At 41.4% G+C, this 24,140-nt stretch overlaps 2 protein-coding genes across 5 annotated transcripts in view; one reads left to right on the plus strand and one right to left on the minus strand.

The window, feature by feature from the left end:
• Nucleotides 1-24,140, plus strand: part of trappc9 (trafficking protein particle complex subunit 9) — a 110,005-nt gene that overhangs the window by 1,309 nt on the left and 84,556 nt on the right. The window contains exons 1-9 of one of the 4 annotated variants that reach the window (XM_088986902.1): nucleotides 15,217-15,246; nucleotides 15,632-15,671; nucleotides 15,926-16,526; nucleotides 17,773-17,918; nucleotides 18,491-18,616; nucleotides 20,016-20,042; nucleotides 20,705-20,826; nucleotides 23,163-23,288; nucleotides 23,375-23,591. In XM_088986902.1, coding sequence (XP_088843028.1) covers nucleotides 15,943-16,526; nucleotides 17,773-17,918; nucleotides 18,491-18,616; nucleotides 20,016-20,042; nucleotides 20,705-20,826; nucleotides 23,163-23,288; nucleotides 23,375-23,591 — 1,348 coding nt within the window. In that variant the 5' untranslated portion in view covers nucleotides 15,217-15,246; nucleotides 15,632-15,671; nucleotides 15,926-15,942. Of the gene's footprint in view, nucleotides 1-2,587; nucleotides 2,695-15,210; nucleotides 15,247-15,631; nucleotides 15,672-15,925; nucleotides 16,527-17,772; nucleotides 17,919-18,490; nucleotides 18,617-20,015; nucleotides 20,043-20,704; nucleotides 20,827-23,162; nucleotides 23,289-23,374; nucleotides 23,592-24,140 lie in introns of those variants that run through there. The other 3 variants (XM_088986900.1, XM_088986901.1, XM_088986903.1) reach the window with 3 other exon arrangements.
• LOC148882762 (sodium-dependent neutral amino acid transporter B(0)AT3-like) lies at nucleotides 1,507-9,250 on the minus strand. The gene is made up of 12 exons (XM_088986907.1): nucleotides 9,142-9,250; nucleotides 8,911-9,064; nucleotides 6,446-6,586; nucleotides 6,216-6,347; nucleotides 4,842-5,026; nucleotides 4,651-4,761; nucleotides 4,464-4,576; nucleotides 3,985-4,378; nucleotides 3,711-3,915; nucleotides 2,621-2,780; nucleotides 2,369-2,531; nucleotides 1,507-2,298 (listed from the first exon to the last, which is right to left on the minus strand). The coding sequence occupies exons 1-12, from the start codon at nucleotides 9,193-9,195 to the stop codon at nucleotides 2,101-2,103; spliced, it is 2,010 nt and encodes a 669-aa protein (XP_088843033.1). The 5' UTR covers nucleotides 9,196-9,250; the 3' UTR covers nucleotides 1,507-2,100.

Here is a 24,140-nt window from a genome sequence, read left to right on the forward strand (position 1 = left end):
CAAAATAACTCCAAATGTACAATTACGTTCCTTCCTATTTATGATTCTCAGCACATCCACTGCGAGGCTAATAAGGGCAAATCCAATCCATACTTACTACACATTCTGTGAGATTGAGCTTATTGCAAAAAGGCGAAACTTCACCATGACTCAAAGTTTATTTAACTCATTCACTGCCATTCACATTTTTTTCGGGAATTGAAAATTGTGTGTAGAGCGCCATTCCCACCATTGACTTTACATTTGAAGTCAAAATAATGTTATTGTGGTTTCCATTGGACAATTTGAAATTTTGGATTGGATTGGATTGGATTGGATTGGATTTGCCTTTATTAGTCTCGCAGTGGAGAAATTTACATTTCACAGCAGCAAAGTTATGAAAGTTTTGGTTTGGACTTTCGAAACTATCATGGAACTTGACACGCTTGACTTGGTTTGGCGGGCCGAATAAAATGATGTGGTGGGCAAGATTTGGCCCCCGGGTCTTGACTTTGACACCTGTGCACCACAGGTTTGGGATAATCAGCTTTCAAGTTAAACCTTGAATTCCATTGCAGGTTACAATATGTTTGTATTGTATTGTATTTTGGACAGCAGCCCTCTTTTCAAGGTCATATAACTGCGGACCCATATAATTTAGGAATTAACTCTTTGGTTTCTGATGAAAGAAGAGTGTCTAAGGTTTCTTACGCTTTATTGAATGTTTACGTAGTCCTAAAACTCAAATTTCTGTGGGTGTTGGAATTTGAGTGACAATGACAAAAACCCTGGCACTGGTGTGGGGCACATTTTTGCACATCTGGCAATGAACGAGTTAATATCGGATTGAGGAAACTCCTAGATTAATAGATAACCAGCGTGGTGGAGTGCCAATGTTATGTTGACCTCAAGTGATGCAAAATGGAACGTAAAACCTTGTCAGCAGCAGTCACTTTTGAGCAACAACCGCAAAGAGCTATTTTGCAAGTAATGCATCAAAGCCAGCAAAACATGAAATGCCAAAGCGACGTGGCCATTTGGCCCATCAGCGCTTTCCATTGTTCTTTTATCAGCCTTAACTTTCTGTACACAAGACAATTTGTTCTGAAATTTGCAGCAGACGCCGTACTTACGGCAGCTTTTGCAAGGGTTTGGTCTACTTTCCGCACATGGGTGCATATTGCTATCTGCAACGTTTCCTCCTCTGCAGATAAAAGATTTGACCCAGTGATGTTATCGCTTAGTATGGTTTTATATCATATACTCAATATTTAAGGTGGATGGTGGATTGCGCTCTAGCCAAGTCTGGTCAAAAGGTGTTCCATGCTTTGGGTGTTGGGAAAGATGCAAAAAAATTAATAAAAAAAATCTCAGGATGCGAACATGGTTTCAATTCGTATGTAGTGTAGTGTAACGGACACATAAAGCATGAAAAAAAATCACTTTGGACCTTCTCAACCCAGGAACTCCGAGGCAATCATGAACGCGAAGCTCATTTAATGATGATCCACATGTCATAAAACGGCACCAGTAAACCAGCCGCCACATCAATAAAGATGGCAATTTGAAAATCAAGCAGCTACTTTACTACACAGTGTGCGTGATCTGGACTTTGATTTACACTTGGTATTTTTCCATGAAAAAAAAAGACTTTTTTTGTGGGATTTTTCCAAAACAAAAGTAAAAAATAATAAACGGTGACAAGAATTAGGAAGAATTTGCCATTTTTGGATAGATGTTTTTGTACACCAAGTACCACCTTCAAAGAAAAAAAAGATTGCTCAGCTAATCACTAAAAACAAATTATCCAAAGAGTCGAGTTAGAAAAGAAAAAAAATGTTCACTTCAACATAGTTATTGGTGTCCTATTGTACTAAATGGAGTCATTTTGGGGGGGGGGGGGGGCTTTTGAACAAAGCGAGCCAGAAAGTGGTGGTACTCTTGACTGAAATGTTAAATAAAAAAAAAAATTGCAAATCCGTGTGACATTATCCACGGTTAGAAACTCAAACGCCCTTTTATGAACACCAGAAACTTTTTGTATCCATGCAATAAGAAAAACGAAAGTGGCAAATCTAAATGCAGAAACATCTAGACTCCCATTCTTCACGTCAATCGTCGCTAGATCTGCTGGATCTCACACACGGAATTGTGCATAGTAACCCTGTACGGGTTGATGTCGAGATGGCCGGTGGTCTTCCTGATGGCGTGGCACAAAGCCCCAAGTGGGATGGGGATCACGGGCAAAGCGCAAAGTACGACGCAGATGGCAACCACCATGCTGGGATAGGGCTTGATCAGCATTTGGGGGAACAGTCCCTAAAAGACGCACACATGGGATGAGCGTTTCAAAATGGGAGCTAAACCGGAAATGGAAGGTTTTGCTTACGTAAGTCGGGTCCCACGTGTGAGAGATGGGAGACTCCTGTGCCCTGAGCGCCACGTAGGCAATCAATACTGCCATCAGCATCAAAGGACTGACAACAGTCCAGCAAATTCTCCAGTAAAGACAGGGCTTCTTGCCGATCATGGAATAGATGTCGTCACTGAAGCTTGAGGACAGACAAAAAAACGCAAACACGATTAGCATTGCTTTTTTTCGTTTCAGTCTGGTCAATCCAAGAGTTGAAGAAATGCATACTTCTTCATTCGGCGGACATACGCCACAGCGACGACTTCGGAAAATGCGATAATGAGCAAGGGGATGGAGCCCAGGTAAGTGTTGAATACATCAACCCAGTAGTACCCACATCCAAGGGTGAAGATGAGAGAAAACAAAAAGGCAACCAAGCAGACCAACCCTGGAGAAATGACGACAACACAATCTTCAACATCCGCTCACTCGAGCGCCATTTTCGCGTGTTTTCTCGTTAGAAAATCAGAAAGCCTTAAAAGGACAACCGATACCTCCGGACATGTTGCGTCCATAATTTGTAAAATGACTTCTACTGAGCGCATTTGACAAAGATTCCAGCGCATATAGCTATATTTTACGTTTTAAGACTCGCGCTGAATATTCAGGAAGTCTTGTTTTTGAGTTGATGACGATGCCCTAAGTGACGTCACGGAGGGAACGCCCCTGACCGGGGTACTTTTTTTTTTGGTCTGAAAACACCATGTTGATCGCAAAATGAGAAGGAAAACTACATAAATAACGCGATGATGAATTGTTGTATGTCGCAGCCAATTGCAGTAAAACACGCATAAAGAAGGTGTATGTTTACACAAATTCCCAGCGGACAAATTCACCAATTTGTAACGGAGCTTGTGCGCCATCTTGTACATTTTCTGGGCGCTACATTGGAGTCCAAACGGCTTGAATTGACATGGAAGGACTTCTTCAATCGATTGCAAACATTTATGCTTTCCTCTTCAGTACTATTTGAATCATATTCATAACTGGATGAGTAACAAGAAAGCATCTTCTCCAAAATCTGAACGCTCTGAAGCCATTGTTTTGATTCTGGACCAAGGCAGTGTGTGACCAATAGTGACGTCACCAATTAGGGGGCGGGACTTTCTGAATCTGCCCAGTTCCGAGCTCATTTTGTGGCAGTTTTGGGACACTTTAAGTCATTTTTATTGGTGTTTTGCATTTGACTAAAAATATCAGCCTGCATGTTTTGGGTATTTTAAATGCTATAAAACGTTTTTCGCATGTCAGTTAGGAAACAAAAAAATGACGTCGGTAGACCTTTAATAGTCCCAGAATAGGGAAATTGTGGACGTACCTGTCCACACTTGAACGGGCAGGCACTTGGGTATAATCTTGAGCTCACGAATGGAGTTGAAGACTCCCTCCAAGATGCCGAACATGGAAGACAGACCCAAGCTGAGGAGCATCAAGAAAAACAAGACCGCCCACAACTGCGGGTATGGCATCTCCAGCACTGCTTGGGTGAACACGATGAAAGCCAGACCAGTTCCTGAAGCACTCTGTGGGGTTAAAAAAAAACATTTAAAAAACGATTCCACATTTGTGACAAAGTAATCAATCCAATTTACCCGGTTAAGGAACATGCTCAGGTTACACTCCGTCAATGGCACACTGGAGGCATTTATCGTCGCCGCCGTAACTGTTGCTGTAGTTGTCGTCGTGTACCAATCCCTATAATTGTATCTTGGACTGTCCCAGTACCAGTCGTTGTAGTGTTGTCTTGGCAACCCGTCGTAGTGAGGTCTAGACCCCTCCCAATCGCGATCTTGTCCATGCTGGGTCAAAATGTTGGAAGCCAACTGTGCGGACATACTGTTGAACTTGTCCACGTACTGCGTCTGACAGTTTGTCAAATCGTTGTTGGCTTTAAAGCCCAGGATGGCAAAAACGACAATGGAGGCGTAGAGGGACGTGACGGAGTTGACTATTCCCACCAAAATGGCATCCCTCTCGCAGTTGTTGCTAACAAGCGCACATCCAAGAAAAGAAAGATTCACACAGTGCACCTCGCTGATGACCAGCCCTACTTTTGTCGACGAGTTCTTACTGCTCGTTGTTGTAACTGGAGAACGCTACCAGACCTCCAAAAGCCAACGAGAGAGAGAAGAAGATTTGTGTTGCGGCGTCAAGCCACACCTGGGGGTTCTTCATAATCTCCCACTAAAAAAAAAAAAAAAAGTTTGAATTTCGATTCATCCTACTCCGTCTCCACTCCTAAAAGTGAGAAAACCTACATCGGGGGTGAAGAGATAAACCAATCCATCGATGGCTCCGGGCAAAGTGAGGGCATAGCACAGAAAAATGGTGAGAACCACGTAGGGCAACGGGGTCATCACATAGACTGCCTATATATATATAAAAAAAACGGTCATATTTCAACGCAAAGGTGATATTAACCGTGGATATGTTTCGTCCAGCCTCTCACCTTCCCCATGGACTTGATTCCTTTGATGAAACAGACGTAGATAATGGCCCAGTTGCAGGCCAGGCAGATCACCAACCCCCACTGCAGAGAACCTCTGATCTCAATGTCAGCAGTGACGTTGAGGGTCGTGCGGTACCAGAAGAAATTGACCGGAGTGCTTTTCACACATTCGTTCATTAATTCGGCTGTGCGAACAACAAAATTCATGGATTCAACACTTTCCCGCACCCTTGGTCACATGATAATCCGTTTGCTAGTCACCGTGGTCCCGAAAGCCCTTCATGGATTTCTACTTGAATCAAACACTGCAAGAATCCAGACAAGAGCGCAGAGAAATCCGACTGGACCCTCTGCACCCTGCCCACCACCTTTTCCGGCGACTTCCCTCAGGCAGACATTAACTCTCTAAACAGTAAGCCAAATCTAACTTTCTAATGCCTCTTTGGAATTTTGCACAATAATAATACATTTCATTTATCAGTGCCTTTCAAAACTCAAGGTCACTCTACGGTCACAGGATACGTTTTTCTGTGGGTGAGCAGCGGCTGCCACATGCGCCAGCGTTTACTCAACCCGGAATAACTCAAATGGATCAAAAGCTAAATAGCTATCAGATAGCTAATAGATAGCCAGCCAGCTACCTAGCTAATAGCCAATAGAAAGCCAGCCACCTGCTAGCTAGCTAATAGATAGCCGCTGGATAGATAGCTAACAGATAGCCAGCTAGCTCGCTAATAGATATCTGATCGCCAGGTGGCTGGATTTATAGCCATTAGATAGCCAGGTGGCTGGATAGATAGCTAATAGATAGCCAGCTAGCCAGATAGCCAATAGATAGCCAGCTATTAACAGAAAGCTAGATAGCTAATAGATAGCTAAAAGCCTGCCAGCTAGACCGTAGCTAGCTAATAGATAGAGAATAGCTAGCTAAGCTAGCTAGCTATTTGCTACCTAGCTATATATTCGCCACCTAGCTAGCCATCCGCTATCCAGCCACCTAGATAGCTTCTTCTTTCCCTTAAATATACATTTGGGAGTAAAAATAAATAAATGCATAAACACCACTAATCAAATAAAGAAAATCCATTTCATTTCTAAGCCTTTCAAAACAACTCAAATAGAAAGAAAGCTAGCTAGCTAATAGCTACATAGCTAATAGCCACTTACATGAAGTAATTCGTCGAGGAAAAGATTTCTTCGGCCGTCATCTGTACTTCTTTGGAGGTGTCGGACGTTTCGCTCTTCACCAGCACAACTTTAGTTCACTGATGAAGCTCTTCGGATGAGGAGCGTTTAACGTCCGACACCCTTAAAGTACAGATGACGGCTGAAGAAACCTTTTCCTCGATGATTCGTATTGAGAAATGACATTACCTGTATCATTAACCGGACACTGGCTCCACGGCAGAGGGCTGTGGAACGAGTTGTACAAATACCACAGCACCCAAGCCAGGACGGCGGTGTAGAAAAGTGACACCAGAAAAGATATCAGCATGTAGCTGATGCCTGTGAGAAGAAACCAAGTCAGCGCCGTGTGGAATTTCGTCTGAATTCAACGAAAAAGAAATGGCAAGAAAAAGGATTGAGACTCTCCGCTCACTCACCAATTCCACCAAGTAAGGGTGAGATCTCCTGCCACGATCTGATGGTCCCCTTGCGGAACTTCTGTCCGATTGCCAACTCGAGGTAGAGCAGGGGGATGCCCTCAATCACCAGCGCGATCACGTACGGGATGAGGAAGGCTCCTGCCAAGAGCGGTCAGCAGATTGACTTGTTTTTCAAACCCTAATTGAAACCCTATTTTTTTTTCTCATCATTGCTGTTACAATACATATTGATTTATATACCAGAAAATACAGCATTTATATATCACATTTGGACAACTTTTTTCATTCATTAAGGTGACTCATACTCATATATGTAAGAAGTTTGATAATACACCATTCATTGGGGATGCACCTTATACACCGCAAAATACGGCATTTATATATTATATATATATATATATATATATATATATATATATATATATATATATATATATATATATATATATATATAGGTATACATATTATATAAAAATGTGAAAACTTGAAAACTATTTTTCATTCATTGAAGATGCACCTTGTACTCTGGTGCACCTTATATGGGGAAATGGTTTGAAAATACACCATTCATTGGGGGGGCGCCTTATACACCAGAAATAATGGTGTGTGTGTGTGTGTGTGTGTGTGTGTGTGTGTGTGTGTGTGTGTGTGTGTGTATTAGATTTGAAAAACTTTTTTCATTCATTAAAGGTGCGCCTTATAATCTGGTGCGCCTTATGTATGGAAAAGTTTGATAATACACCATTCATTGGGGATGTGCCTTATACTCCGATGCACCTTATACACTGGAAAATACAGCATTTATATATTATATTTGGAGAACTTTTCATTCATTAAAGGCGCCCCATGCTCTTATATATGGAAAAAGGTTGATAATACACCATTCATTGGGAATGCATTGCCTTATACTCCGATGTGCCGTATACACCGGAAAATGCGGTATTTATATATTCTATAGAGAACTTTTTTCATTCATTAAAGATGCGGCTTATACTCTGGTGCGCCTTATATATGGAAAAGTTTGATGCACCATTCATTGGGGATGCGCCTCATACTCCGATGCGCCTTTTACACAGGAAAATACGGTATTTATATATTATATAAAAATGTGAAAACTTTTTTTTTCATTCATAGAAGGTGGGCCTTATACTTTGGTGCGCCTTATATATGGAAAACGTTTGAAAATACACCATTCATTGGGGGTGCGCCTTATACACCGGAAATAACGGTATTTATATTATATTTAGTAAACGTTTTTCATTCATTAAAGGTTCGCCTTATACTCTGGTGCACCTTATATGTGGAAAAAGTTTGAAACTACACAATTTGGGACGCGCCTTACACTCCCATGCGCCTTAAACACTTGAAAATACAGTATTTTTATATTACTTCTTTTCCTTTCGGGTTTTCTCTTCTCGCCACAGCAAATCAGTGTCCTCCATCTTTAGAGGTTTGATCCGCATGTTTGTTTGGCCAAGCTTTTACGTCGGATGCCCTTCATGACACAACCCTCATTATTTATCCAGGCTTGTGACCGGCACAAGAAGACTTATGTCCCTTTGTGGCTACAGAACAAGCAATTCGCTCAGTAAAAGGCTCCCAAACACAAAATGGTCATCGGCACAGCAACATTCAAAAAAGCAAAAGCTATACTCACCATTTGATGACAATGCTCGGATCTTACCGTGAAATGGGCATCTCTTTCCCTACATTACATTTGGAATACTTTTTTCATGCATTGACGGTGTGCCTTATAGTCCGGTGCGCCTCATATATGGAAAACGTTTGACGATTTCATTGGGGGTGTGCCTTATACACCGGAAAATACGGTAATTGCGTCGGGCAGCTTGCCAATGACATGCCGCTTCTTCTGTCGCAGCTTGGAATTGAAGTGGATTTATATGGGAGATGTGAGACAATCTCTTTTCGTCAATGGATGCTACAGCTTCGTGTTTGCTTTCAACATTTAGCTTGTAGCACATTCCACCATGACGTCCCTGATCCACTGCTGAAAAGGATGCTCTGATCCTCTCCTCTTTCTACTAGAACTGCTCCATGTCACAAAGAGGGTACATCAAGTGCTGAAGAATGAACGGCTGTCTTTGTGTTGTCATATTATTTGTTGTTTAGTTTTTTTTGTTTCCTTTCCTCTTCCTGTGTTACTTCTGGGTAGAGTGAACGCTGGCGCGAATGGCTGCCACTGCTCACCCGCACAAAGTAGCAGTTCACCCTGTCACTCACTGATCCCCACCTGGTTGTCATGCGTGCACCACGAGCCCAAACGGATGACGGTGGCTCAATTTCCTGATGCAGAACCGAACCACCGAGACCGAAAGTCTGTAATTCATTGTCTTTTCTGTATTTTCTTCAAAGGCCCTTTGTAAGACCCTCAACTGTTTAAAAAAAGAAGAAGCACATAACCCCCCCCAACCCCCAAGGTTAAATAAATTATGGGATGTCACCTCCTCCGTAGGATTGGCAAAGGAAGGGGAAGCGCCAAATGTTTCCAAGTCCTACTGCAAAGCCGATGATGGTTAGCAAGTACTGGCACTTGTTATCCCATTTTACTTTCTGGCCTTCCTCCTTTTCCAACACCATGTGTTTCATCATGTTAAGCTGGATGGAGGAGGGGAAAAAAAGTCACAATTTATGTGGCAGTCATGCAATACGGCGACTTTTTTTCATTATCTCACCTCAATGTTGCAGGGCCCCTCGCTTATTGAGCTATTGCGTGACATTGTCGACATTGTGTATGGCTTTTACAACAAGACGACTGGTTGTTGTGGCCACCAGATTAATACTGCAAAAGCCAAATACAATTAGATCATGATTTGTGAAACACTGTTATCGACACCATTGTTTTGTTTCCTAACTGACATCAGAAAAACGTTTTATAGCATCTAAAATACCCAAAACACGCGGCCAGATATTTTTAGCCAAATGCAAAACACCAGTAAAAGTGACTTAATGTGTCCCAAAAGTACTTCAAAATGACCTCAGAAAGTTTCAGTTTCACAAGGTCCCGCCCCCTTGTTCGTGACATCACGCCAGGACGTCTTGCCTTGCTCGAGAATCAAAACAATGTCTTCAGATTTGGAGAAGATGCTTTCTTGTCACTCATCCAGTTATGATTCAGAATATGATTCACATAGTTCTGAAGAGGAAAGCATAAATGTTTGCAATCGATTAAAGAAGTACTTTCGTATCAATTGAGCCGTCAAGACTACAATGTAGTGCCCAGAGAATGCACAAGATGGCGCCCAAGCTCTGTTGGAAATGGGCTGATTTGTCTGCTGGGAATTTGTGTCAACTAGTATCAAATAGTAGTCTTGGTGCAACACGCAACGATTCACCATCGCATTATTTATGTTTTTTCCTTCTAATTTTGCTATCAACACGGATCAACATGACGTTTTCAGACCAAACAAAGTACCCAAAATGCATTGTATGTCGCTTTCTCGGTCAGGTGCGTTCCGGACGTGACGTCATGTCAGGCATCGTCATCAACTCGAAAACAAGACTTCCTGAATATTCAGCGCCAGTCTTAAAACGTAAAATATAGCTATATGCATTGGAATCTTTGTAAAATACGGTCAGTAGAAGTAATTTTAAGTGATTTTACAAATTATGGACACAACTTGTCCGGAGGCGTCGGTTGTCCTTTAAGGTATTTTACTTCATTTGATCGAAATCATAGCGTCATTCCACTTTGGTTTGAATTTAAACTGTTCATCTAAAAGCAGGCGGCACATCAACCTGCACTTAATTGTCCAATTTTATTTGTTTATTGTAATAGTTTTAGCCGCTGTAATCTAATAATAATAATAATAATAATAATAATAATAATAATAACAATAATCATACTCATAATCATGATCATAATCATAATACATTATATTTTAAGTGCCTTTCAAAGCTCTCAAGGACACTTTACAGTCACAGACAAGCATAGGTACTAAAATAAAATACAATCACAAAATAGAATACAATCAATAAAATAAAATTATAAATAGAAACAAGAGAAAGAGCTAGACAGAAAATGCAATTTTAAATAGGTGGCTTTTAATCTAATTCACCACTTACGGCTTCCAACATTTTAAATTGTCGACATACCTTTTCAGTGTAGATTATTCTGATCATCATATGATGACAATTGTTTTGATCATATTTCAAATGTTTTACAAATGACAGATATTTTGAAAACATGGGCGACAAGAGTTCAGAGACACAAAGCAGCTTACCTCTCCTTTGGAAAACAGTTTTCATATGCCAGACTTTATACACATATTGTACTGTTTTCACTAACTCTGATCCTTTTGCCTTTAATATGACATCACAAACATTCTTTACCTCAGTGTCATCAGAAAAAAATATTCCGATTTTTATAATACAGACGTGTGAGACACGGATGAAGCAGACTTCAAAAATAACACTTGAAGCACCAAATCACGCTTGTCCATTTATGTGTTTATCAGTGGTCTCCAAGAAAAGACGATTCAACATTTATAAATGACGAATTTGTTAAGTTAATATAATTTTAAATATATATTGTTAGAATGAGAACAAAGTGGATGTCATCACCAAAAAGAAATAAAAAATATATTTAAGATTTGATATGAGATATACCTTTGGTGGTTTTCGGGAACAGGTGTTCAATGCAGAACAAAATTATTGTGCTTTATTTTTCTGATATACTTTGGCAAATTAATCTTTTTTTTTTTTAGTTGTACACAGACCAAGATGAGTATGGGTTAATTTCAGCACGGGATTAGCGAGAAAACTCAATGATTTACCCAAAATCGAGATGAAAAGCAAAATAATGCTCAGCATTTTGATAAAACAATATACAGTAAAGTCTCGTTATATCGATATTCAAGGGAGTCCGAAAAATATCGATATAACCGGGACTATCGATATATCCGACCCTGTTTGCATGTAATTTTCTCCGTGCGTGCATAGAAATAGTATCGATATAACCGGGACTATCGATATATCCGATATCGATATAACGAGACTTTACTGTATTCATCCCACAAAGATTAAAACAAAGAAACCTTTGGTGGCACAATGTATTTTATCTTTTGATTTGATACAATCAATAAAATACAATTATAAATAGAAACAAGAGGAAGAGCGAGACAGAAAATGTAATTTTAAATATTGTAGTTGGGTTTTAATCTAATTCACCACTTACGGCTTCCAACATTTTAAATTGACGACATAACTTTTCAGTGTAGATTATTCTGATAATCATATGATGACAATTGTTTTGATCATATTTCAAATGTTTTACAAATGACAGATATTTTGAAAACATGGACGACAAGAGTTCAGAGACACAAAGCAGCTTACCTCTCCTTCGGAAAACAGTTTTCATATGCAAGACTTTTTACATGTATTGTAGTGTTTTCACTAACTCTGATCCTTTTGGCTTTAATATGACATCACAAACATTCTTAACCTCAGTGTCATCAGAAAAATAAAACATTCCGATTTTTATAATACAGACATACTGATCTTCTTCTTTTCCTTTCGGCTTTTACCTTCAGTGGGTACCACAGCGAATCAATGTCCTCCATCTATCCCGGTTTTGTGCATCCTCTTCTCTCACACCAGCTACCTTCATTTCCTCTTTGACCACATCCATAAACCTCCTCTTTGGTCTTCCTCTCGGTCTCCTGCCTGGCAGTTCAAGGCTCAGCATCCTTCTCCCAATATAGTCACTCTCTCTCCTCCGGACATGTCCAAACTATCTCAGTCTGGCCTCTCTGACTTCCTCTCCAAAGCCTCTAATATGAGTTGTCCCTCTAATGTACTCATTCCTGATCCTATCCAACCTGGTCACTCTCAAAGAAAACCTCAACATCTTCAGCTCTGCTACCTCCAGCTCTGCTTCCTGTCTTTTCGTCAGTGGCACTGTCTCCAGTCCAAACATCATGACTGGTCTCACCACTGTTTTATACACTTTTCCTTTCATCCTAGCTGAAACCCTTCTATCACACATCACACCTGACATTTTTCTCCAGCCACTCCAGCCTGTCTGGACACGCATCTTCACCTCTTTCCAACACTCTCCGTTACTCTGGACAGTTGACCCCAAGTACTTACAATCCTCCACCTTCTTTATCTCTTCTCCCTGTAGCATCACTTGCACTTGGATCCCTCTCATTCACACACATATATTCCGTCTTGCTGCGACTAATCTTCATTCCTCTCCTTTCCAGGGCATATCTCCACATCTCTAGTTTCTCCGCCACCTGTTCCCTGTTCTCGTTCCAGGTCACAATGTCATCTGCAAACATCATGGTCCAAGGAGATTCTTGTCCTTCATCGTCTGTCAGCCTGTCCATCACCATAGCAAACAAGAAGGGGCTCAGAGCTGACCCCTGGTGGAGTCCCACCTCCACCTTGAATTCCTCAGTCATACCGACAGCGCACCTCACAACTGTCTTACAGTCATGATACATGTCTTGCACCGCTCTGACATACTTTTCTGTGTCTCCAGACTTCCTCATGCAATGCCACAGCTCTTCTCTGGGCACCCTGTCGTACGCTTTCTCCAGATCTACAAAGACACAATGCAATTCCTTCTGACTTTCTCTGTACTTCTCTATCAGCATTCTTAAAGCAAACCTTGCATCTGTCGTACTCTTTTTTTGGCATGAAGCCATACTGCTGCTCACAAATGTTCACTTCTGCTCTTAGTCTTGCTTCAACTACTCTTTCCCAGAGTTTTATTGTATGGCTCATCAACTTTATTCCTCTGTAGTTAGTACAACTCTGCACATCTCCGTTGTTCTTAAAAATGAGCACAAGTACACTTTGTCTCCATTCTTCAGGCATCTGTTCACCATCTAAGATCTTATTGAATAACCCAGTCAGGAACACCACCGCCACCTCTCCAAGACACTTCCATACCTCGATTGGTAAATCATCAGGCCCGAGTGCCTTTCCCCCCTTCATCCTCTTCAGCGCCCTCCTCACTTCATCGTCGCTAATGCTTGCTACGTCTTGGTCCACAACATTCACGTCTTCTACTCTTTGTTCCTTCTCATTTTCCTCATTCATCAATTCTTCAAAGTACTCTTTCCATCTTGCCATCACACTACTGGCACCTGTTAATACATTGCCATCTCTATCCTTAATCACCTGAACCTGCTGCAGGTCCTTACCATCTTTGTCTCTCTGTCTCACCAGCCTGTAAAGATCAATCTCACCTTCCTTGCTGTCCAGCCGAGCATATAAGTCATCATAGGCCTCTTGTTTGGCCTTTGCCACCTCTACTTTAACCGTGCGCTGCATCTCCTTGTACTGCTGTCTACTCTCGTCCGTCCTCTTAGTGTCCCACTTCTTCTTTGCTAACTTCTTTCTCTGTATACACTCCTGCACCTCCCCATTCCAACACCAAGTCTCCTTATCTACCTTTGTTCCACTCGATACACCAAGTACTTTCCGACCTGTGTCTCTGATTATGTTCGCTGTAGTTTGCCAGTCATCTGGAAGGACCTCTTGCCCACCCAGTGCTTGTCTTACCTCCTTCCTAAATGTCATGCAACACTCTTCCTTTTTCAACTTCGAACATTTTGTCCTCACTTCAGCCTTTGGTTTCTTCATCTTCCTCACTGCCAGCGTCATCCTACACACCACCAACCTATGCTGTCTGGCTACACTCTCACCAACCACTACTTTGCAGTCACTGATTTCCTCTAGATGGCGCCGTTGACACAAAATGTAGTCTACCTGTGTACTTCTGCCTCCACTCTTATAGGTAATACAGACATACTGATGTTTGTTTTAATAGTTAAAATACCACTTTATTACTCTGTTGTTTGAATCGGATGAAGCATTGACTTCAACAATAACACTTGACCAAATCAGGCCTGTCCATTTATGTGTTCATCAGTGGACTCCAAGAAAAGACGATTCAACATTTAAAAACGACGAATTTGTTAAGTTAATATAATTTTAAATATATATTGTTAGAACGAGAACCAAGTGGATGTCATCACCAAAAAGAAATAAAAAAACATTTAAGATTATTAATGAGATATACTTTTGGTGGTTTTCTGAAACAGGTGTTCAATGCAGAACAAAATTGTGCTTTATTTTTCTGATATACTTTTGGCAAATTAATCTTTTTTTAGTTGCACATAGACAAAGATGATTATGGGTTCATTTCAGCACGGGATTACCGAGAAAACTCAATGATTCACCCAGGTGTTTCATCGAGATCAAACACATTCACGGTACAGCAAAATAAGGAAAGCAAAATAATGCAGAGCATTTTGATAAAACAATATATTAATCCCACAAAGATTAAAACAAAGCAACCTTTGGTGGCACAAGGTATTTTATCTTTTGATTTGATATTTTTTAAGTTAATTTAACATTTTATTTTATCAGTTTTATGACTTACCACGTGAACACTCTTTTTATATATTAATCAATGCGTAAAAAATTCTCAGAGTTCCGGCGTAGCGAGGAGACGGATCGTAGTTCTTGCCGTAACAGGACATCAATGTATGGCTCTTCAAAATAAAAGTAATCCATCACATCCATTTGGGTTGGTTCAGCACATTATATTTTTAAATCAACTACTGCTACGTTTCTGTTGCAAGCTTATTTTTTTTCGAGATGTTACTGCAGTTGTCAAATAATTCATCCGTACACCAGGCTAGCGAGGCTCCCACCCCCGTCCCTTTCGTTTTATTTTGAAGACAAAGAATATTATTTGTTTTTGCGTCGCCAACCCGTGAGCCGAAGAAGGAAGCTGCAGTGTTTGACAGCTTTCCGGGAAGGTAACAAGACGCACGACTCAATGTGGTCAAATCCGTCGTGTGGAAGTCGAAAATATGAATACGAGAATGCATGCTATGGTTTTCCCGTTCGTTGTGTCAACACTGCGGGTGTTGCAATGGAACTATATTGCACTGGCTATTTGGCTAAGCTACAAGAGAACTGCCAATGGGCATGTTGAATATTGTTCCCGTTTGCAATCTGAATAACACTTAAATTACTGATATTTATAAACGTCGTTATTTGTGGTCACGCATTTTATAAAATTAAATAGTATTTTTTAGAACTATGCATACATTTATTTTATGACCGTATTTTGTATCGGAAGCGATGATTAATCAATGTCTGAAAAGTAAGAACCCATCACCTGTTTGGTCTTCGTCACAGGTGCTTCGAATCAAATGTGATCTTGAGTAAAACACCAGTGGCAAGTATTTCTTTACTTTCTGCACCTGCATTTGACACAATGGCGAAACAACATATTTTGGTGAAAATAATTTGGTAATCTTACAATGTGATAATAATATGTACTACAATGTAATAATAGTATGAACTTCCCTTACTATGACACCAAATAAGTCATATTCGGGAAAAACAAAATATCGGAGCCAAGTCATGTTTTTAGCCCCGCCCCCTATCAGCGTGGTCCTTATACGTACTCTTCTGTACTTTTGCCTCCAGGAAACCCACATGGGAAAATGAGTGTCCCAGATTACATGCAATGTGCCGAAGATCATCAGTCAGTTTTGGTGGTGGTTCAGCCGGTCGGCAATGTTCCCGAGGAACAATTCTTCAAGATCTATAAGCGTATCGCCAGTGTGAGCCAAGTCAGCATCCGGGACTCCCAGCGCCTCCTTTACATCCGCTACCGCCACCATTACTTGTCCGAAAACAACGAGTGGGGCGACTTCCAGGCACACCGTAAGGTGGTGGGCCTGGTGGCTATCACCACCTGCAGCGACTCCAAGGAATGGCCTCTGACCGCAGAGCAATTTCACACCCAGAAGGAAACGTACGGCTCCACGCTGTACGACTCCAGGTTGTTGGTCTTCGGGCTCCAGGGGGAAATCGCCGAGCAGCAGAGGACGGACGTGGCCTTCTACCCCGGCTTTGAAGACTGCTCCGACGTGGAGAAGAAAGTGGAGGACTTTGTGGAGTCCATCTTTATCGTCCTGGAGTCCAAACGGCTGGACCGTGCCACTGATAAGTCGGGCGATAAGATCCCTCTGCTCTGCGTGCCTTTTGAGAAGAAAGACTTTGTGGGTTTGGATACGGATAGCAGGTGAGCGCAATTTTATGAGGGTGTCCGAACTCAAGCACCAATGTGACATCACACACACACATATGGGGAACAAAAACTGACTTGAGAAGTCCGCATTTTTTATTCGTCCTGCCATCTTCATTTTTGTTGGTTCACCTTTCTTTACTTTGCTCTGCATTTTTTTTCTTCCATACTGTCCCGTGAGTTTATTGTTGGGTGCGAAAAGGTGAGCCATTAGCCTTCCTCAGTGTCTCCGGTGACCATCCCAAACCACTAGGTTGCAGGATTTTCCCTTTCCCCAAGTATAGATAGATTTGATTCAACCAGATGGAGTGCGTATATACTGCGACTAAAGGACAACCGACGCCTCTGGACAAGTTGTGTCCATAATTTGTAAAATCACTTAAAATGACTTCTACTGTGCGCATTTCACAAAGATTCCACCGCATATAGCTATATTTTACGTTTTAAGACTCGCGCTAAATATTCACAAAGTCTTGTTTTTGAGTTGGTGACGATACCTACCGTGACGTCACGGTAGGTATTGTCACTGACCGAGAAAGCGACACACAATGCATTTTGGGTACTTTTTTTTTTTTGTTTGAAAACACCGTGTTGATCGCGAAATTCAAATAGTTCTGAAGAGGAAAGCATACATTTTTGCAATCGATAAAAGAATTTATTCCGTGCCATTCTGAGGCAACATTGGGCGGAAATGTATCATAAATATAATAATGTATCTGATAAATTCTTGAATAAAGATAAATTCCTGATAAAGAGCTTGGTCGCCCTCTTCTGGCGGCTTTTTGGTGCAACATGAGGTTTTCAGACCAAACAAGTACTGCAAAATACATTGACGGGATGGAAGGACTGCTACAATGTCTTTTTTTCAGTCAGGGGCGTTCCCTCAGTGACGTCGCGTACGGACTCGTCACCAACTCAAAAACAAGACTTCCTGAAAACGTAAAATATAGCTATATGCGGTGGAATCTTTGTAAAATACGCTCAGTAGAAGTCATTTGAAGCAATTTTACAAATTATGGACACAACTTGTCCGGAGACGTCGGTTGTCCTTTAAATAAGACTACCCCCACTCCAGTCCCCACATATGTTTTCTGATAGCCTGACTGCAAAGAACGACTAAAACCTCCTTGTTTCCAATCCTCTCCTTTGCCCATGATGTCACTCCCCTCAGTATACATCTCCTCTAGCGGTAGCCATTTGAAATCGGTTGCTGTCTCATGTGATGGCCTCCATTGCTCTTCAGACATTACAAGAAGCGGTGCCAAGGACGCATGAGGAAACACGTTGGCGATCTCTGTCTCCAAGCGGGCATGCTGCAAGACGCTCTGGTTCACTACCACATGGCCGTGGAGCTGCTTCGGGCCGTTAATGACTTCCTGTGGTTGGGCGGTAAGTGTCATGACGCAACTCCTGGTCAGTCAATAAGCATTTTTTTGTTTGTATTTGAAATTTTAAAAAAAGGTTTAAAAACACATTAACCCATTTTTCCCGAATATATTCGGGAATCGAAAATATGACAGAGCGCCATTCCTGAATTTGTTCCGGTTTTGTTTTTTCTTGTTTGGGTGCCAATAAAGCGCTGGCGAGACCTCTGGCATTGTTTTTTCAATCCCACAAGGGGGCTGCATTTCCCTTTATTCCATGTTAGCGCTTTGCTCCAGCTGTTGTTCAAGTGCTATATAAACCAAAATGTGTGTAATCCATTGTATTTTGGACAGCACCCTCATTTCAAGGTCATATAACTCCAGTCACATATAATTTAGGAATTAACTCTTTTTTTCTGATAAAAGAAGAGAGTCAAAGGTTTCTAATGCTGTATATAATGTTTACCTAATCCTAAAAGCCAATATTCTGTGGGTCTCGGAATTCGAGTGACAATGACAAAAACCCTGGCATTGGAGTGGACACATTTTTGCACGTCTGGCAGTGAACGAGTTCAAATTATTTTTCTCGTTGTACAGCTGCGTTAGAGGGCCTGTGTTCCGCATCTGTCATATTCCACTATCCCGGAGGCACGGCGGGCAGGACGCTCAGGCACAAGGCAAATACATCGCAGACGGCCAATGCGGGGAAACGCCACAGACCAGGTGGGATGATCTACTGCTTCCTGATTTGGACAAAGAAAATGGCATTCCAAATATGGTTGGATGTGTATGTTTGTACCTGTTGTTATTATTATCATTTTTGTATATTTTTTGGAGCATCATACGAATGGAATCTCTCTGTCGCTTTCTGTTTATTAACATGCAATTTAACACGCTGTTCCACTTAACACCAATCTGCATGTCAGTTTGAAATTGGCCTTTCGGAAATCGATTTGCATGCTGTGCTCCACCTATATATATATATATATATATATATATATATATATATATATATGTATATATGTATGTATGTGTGTGTGTGTGTGTGTGTGTGTGTGTGTGTGTGTGTGTGTGTGTGTGTGTGTGTGTGTGTGTGTGTGTGTGTGTGTGTGTGTGTGTGTGTGTGTGTGTGTGTGTATATATATATATATATATATATATATATATATATATATATATATATATATATATATATATATATATATATATGTGTGTGTGTGTGTGTGTGTGTGTGTGTGTGTGTGTGTGTGTGTGTGTGTGTGTATATGTGTGTGTGTGTATATATATGTATATGTATGTGTATATATATATATATATATATATATATATATATATATATATATATATATATATACAGAGAGATTTAGATGCATGCCAACATGCACTCCTTGCCCCATAATAGGCTGATTAATTATGAGTGCAGGATATCTATTCCTAAATTAAGCTTTTAGAGTGTAGCAAAATTTTACCGCAGTACCACCCCCACTTATTTTATTTATGTATTTATTTTTAACTCATTGACTGCTAGACGATGTGCAAAAAATGTGTTCACTCCAGTGCCAGGGTTTTTACCATTTTTACTCAAATTTCCCACAGAATATTGACTTTTAGGACTACATAAACATTGAATTCAACGCTTGAAATCTTAGACTCTTCTCCCAAGTTATATTGGTCTGGAGTTATTTGAGCTTGAAATGAGGGCGACTGTACAAAAGGCAAGTTCTGTCCACTCGTGGGGGGGGGGGCATTGTTAGAGGTCTGACCAGCGCTTTATCACCACCCCTCGCAAGAAAAAAAAAAACCCAAACAAATTCGGCAATGGCGCTCCCCGTCCTGCTTTTGAATTCCCGAATAAATTCGGGAATGGCAGTGAATGAGTTAATATACCCAAAGCTATCCTTTTTCTTAGGCTTTGAAAAGCCACTTGTTCACACCTGAGTACTTCTCACAGTATGTACTGGATATTATTTTTATAAGAATACGTAACTTGCCGCGGGTGTGGGGGCAGGGCGGATTAAAAATACAAATCTTAACAGAGCAGCACAAACCCATTGAGTGGAATGTCGGGACTAACACTGCTAACATGACTCTTTGTGTCACCTTGGATTCTCTCTCTCTGTAGGGGCTCAGGAGGTTCTCATTGACCCAGGTATGCCTTCTAACCAAACATGGCCCCTTTTTCCCTGGCTGCATGTGTTGCAAACCTTATCCCAAATCCTCCATACCCCAATTCCTTCCCTTATGATTGATTAGTCTGATGATTGTCCTTGCTGTCCCCATTTTGGTTCAGCATTTTCTCGTGCCATTCTTAATATGCTTTTTACTTTTCTTGTGAATTTAAATTGCTTTGCGTGATTACATGTAAAGTCAAGAGGCATTTGTTTAACGTCATGTTTTAACCCGACTAATTTAAATATATTTATGCCTAACCCTAAACCCCAAACCTTGAACCCTAACCTTAACCTTGAGCCCTAACCCTGACCCCTAACCCTGAACCCTAAGCCTGAACCCTAACCCTAACCAGTTGACAACTTTTGATTATGATGCTTCTGAATATCTTTCAACCAAAAAAGAAGCAAAATCAACCATTTGCATTCAATCGTATGAAGTGTGAACGCAAGCTTCTTGATGACAAATTCGATATGCCATACACACTTGAACAGCTGGCCCAAGTGTTTTGTTTTGCATTTATGGATTATTCACACTTGGAGCAGCAGAGTCAAGTCCGTTCTGCTGCCTTCCTCCCTCCCCATTTCATCAGTGTAGCAAACGAATCGACGCAATCTTTCAATTTTTTCCCCCCGATCGCAGGCGCCCTCACGGCCAACGGCATCAGCGCGGATACCAGCGCCGAGATCGGACGGGCGAAGAACTGCCTCAGCCCGGAGGATATTATTGAAAAGTACAAAGAGGCAATCTCCTACTATGGAAAGGTATTTTCATCCCCCCCCCCTCCAAAAAAATGTTCATGCATGCTTGTCCATATTTATTTGTCGAATTTTTTTTTTTTTAATGACTAAATCACAGTGGCGGTCCGTGGATTTCATTGCTAGGCCTTCAGTAGTGCTACCTCTGAATCAATCCAAACTGAAAAAAAAGTGTGGTGTTGTTTACTACAAGTCCACTAGAGGGTACAGTTAGCCAGGAAATAACTGACCAACCTTTTAATGATGTCAATGTTTTTCTTGAAAAGTCCATCTTGTGACTAGCCAATCATAGTTCACGATTACTCTGGCGTTCAACAGCGCCTTCAAGAAGACCTTGGTACCCCTTTTTGAAATTTGATTGGTTAAAGGAACAGTTTCATTGACACTTATTTGATGCTTATTTGACCCTGTTAACAAAAGATGGCTGAAATATGATTGGTTAAATGCTTAAATACAAAAACACGCGTCAGGAACCAGCGCAACAGGGGTAAAGCAATGAAAGGAAGTTGAAAGACAATTTTGAATTATTTAATAAGAATTCATGGATAAAATATAATTCACATTAGTCTGTGATTCAAATATTTTTAGGCCAGCAGAGAAGTCCTTGCAGGCCCCGACAGTCTGCCACTGCTAAATCATGAATTCATAGTACAGTGCTGTACAGGGAGGGTATATTTGTAAGTGGCCATTTTACAAGTAATATGCATCTCAAACCACCAGAGGGCAGTATTAGATTGTTAGGACTGAGTTTGGGGGCAATATGGTGAATTGTTCTTGCTGACAGCTGCTGTTTAATACTCACTTGGACATGGAGTGGGCGTGGGGGGGGGGGGGGGGGGGCGCTCACAATTTAGTCTCTGGAGATCAAACTTTATGAGTCAGTGGTTGCCGCATTTAATGAAACAAAAATACACCAGAGTGGGACTGTAACTCGCACATATCCCTCAGAGCTGTATAGGCTCATTACCTGTTAAGGACCCAGAGATTTATCTTCATTAATATAATTGCACCTCACCACCACCACCTTTTTTATTCCACTAGCACCCTTCCTGTAGCCAGTTCTCTCGCAATGAAATGACAACTATTTGGTTATTAATTCCATTTTAATAAGCAGGCAATGACTTTGGAATTTGATGGGAAGATGAATCCCATTTTTGCTCTGCATGGAAATGGCGAGGGGAACAAAATACAACAAAACTCGGATTTCGAGGAACACTTTTGACATACCACCTGTGCACTACAGCCTTCCGAGTTGGGACTTTGTTTGATTGTCACGTGGGAGCAGATGAAAAAATTAGCTCTGTAATCAGAATAGTATCATTTTAATTGGCCAAGTGTGTAGAACACAGAAGGAAGTTGTCTTCGGTAGAACATGCCGCACTAGTATCATAAAAAGACATACAGTAAAGTCTCGTTATATCGATATTCAAGGGAGTCCGAAAAAATATCGATATAACCGGGACTATCGATATATCCGACCCTGTTTGCATGTAAATTTCTCCGTGCGTGCATAGAAATAGTATCGATATAACCGGGACTATCGATATATCCGATATCGATATAACGAGACTTTACTGTAATATAATTCCTCAACTCATTCATTGCCAGACGATGTGCAAAAATGTGTCCACACTAGTGCCAGGGTTTTTGTCATTGTCACTCATATTCCAAGACCCACAGACTATTAGAGTTTTAGGACGACATAAACATTCAATTCAGCGTAAGAAACTTTAGACTCTTTTCTTTCATCAGAAAAAGAGTTAATTCCTAAATTATATGGGTCTGGAGTTATATGAGCTTGAAATAAGGGCTGCTGTCCAAAATGCAATACATGCATATTGGTTCATATTACGCTTTAACAACAGAGGCCAGAGGCCATGACCAGTGTTTTAGCGGCACCCAAGCATGAAAAAACAAAACCGAACAAATTCGGGAATCGCGCTCTCCTTCATATTTTCAATTCCTGAATAAATTTGTGAATGGCCGTGAATAAGTTCATGTAAGTGGTACCTCTCGGGAACAACTGAAACAATGTGCAAGCTATCAAGCAGAGCTACAGTGATCAGTGCTAGAATAAAATATGCTGACTGTCGTATTGTAGTGCAGAAAATCAGTGAACCAGTAGAAGCTGTTGAAATGTCTGCTGGATTTGGTGCGCATGGATCGGTAGCGCCTGCCTGAGGGGAGTCATTAGAAAAGGTGGTGGGCAGGATGCGAAAGGTCCAATCGGATTTTCTTGTCTCGGTTCTTGCAGTGTGCAAATCCTCGACATTGCGAAGGGCGGTGCCAATGATTTTTTTTGGGGGGTTGTCCTAAGGCCTTATAACCTTCTCCCCTGTTAGTATAAGAATGCGGGCGTTATTGAGCTGGAGGCCTGCGTGAAGGCGGTGCGGGTGCTGGCCATTCAGAAGAGGGCCAGAGAGGCTTCAGAGTTCCTGCAGAATGCCGTTTACATCAACCTGGGACAGGTACGTCATCTTCGCGGGACTTTTCTGATTTGATCCGGTAATTTCTCATCCCATGTTGAATGTCAATCATGCATACACACCAACAGCTATCCGAGGAGGAAAAGATACAGCGTTACAGTATCCTGTCAGAACTATACGATCTGATTGGATTTCGCCGCAAGTCAGCGTTTTTCAAGCGGGTCGCCGCCATGCAGTGCGTGGCGCCCACCATTCCGGAACCCGGCTGGAGGGCCTGCTACAAGCTCTTGCTGGAGACGCTGCCCGGATACAGCCTTTCCCTTGACCCCAAAGACTTCAGTCAAGGTAGTGTTGAACACGTTATGAGGGGGGGGGAAGGATATTAAATGGAAGGGATTATTTCATGCGAGCTTTGTTCTTGCAAGTCCATTATCCAAACTGGATAGAGTTTTTGCGATATTGCTACTAGGGAGTCAGCTTTCAGATCGGTCTGTTTATCATTATACAGGTAACATCCGATTTACCACCGACTCGACTTAGGACAGCCCGTACTTACAACCACGACCTCCAGACCCTTTCTAAAAAATGTTAATTATACGCCTGGCACCGCAATGCACTAGCAGGTCGCCAACGCGTACGCCAATTTTGGCCCGCCAGCATCTCACTCTCACACAGCAATCGACCGTGTGATGGCCCCAGATGGGGGAGTTTGCGAGTCATTTGGCCTCCGAGTCTCTATTCAACATTTTGAATGGATTTCGATTTGCGACCATTTTGACTTACGACCGTTGGGTCGGAACGTAACTCAGTCCTAAGTCAGATGTTACCTGTATAAAGCACTTGGCCGAAAAGGTGGTAGGCAAGGTGCGAAGGGTCCAATAGGATTTTCCGCGC

The sequence above is a fragment of the Hippocampus bargibanti genome, linkage group LG20 (genome assembly GCF_051943395.1).
Source record: "Hippocampus bargibanti isolate YZ-2025 linkage group LG20, ASM5194339v1, whole genome shotgun sequence".
Lineage (NCBI taxonomy): Eukaryota > Metazoa > Chordata > Actinopteri > Syngnathiformes > Syngnathidae > Hippocampus > Hippocampus bargibanti.

Excerpts from the sequence above, each read along its gene's own strand:
- LOC148882762 (XM_088986907.1), bottom strand. The coding sequence starts at position 9,195 with ATGTCGACAATGTCACGCAATAGCTCAATAAGCGAGGGGCCCTGCAAC. Across the intron at positions 4,577-4,650 it reads TTTATCTCTTCACCCCCGAT|TGGGAGATTATGAAGAACCC; the intron begins GTAGGTTTTCTC and ends TTTTTTTTTTAG. Across the intron at positions 2,532-2,620 it reads TATGTCCGCCGAATGAAGAA|CTTCAGTGACGACATCTATT; the intron begins GTATGCATTTCT and ends TCTGTCCTCAAG.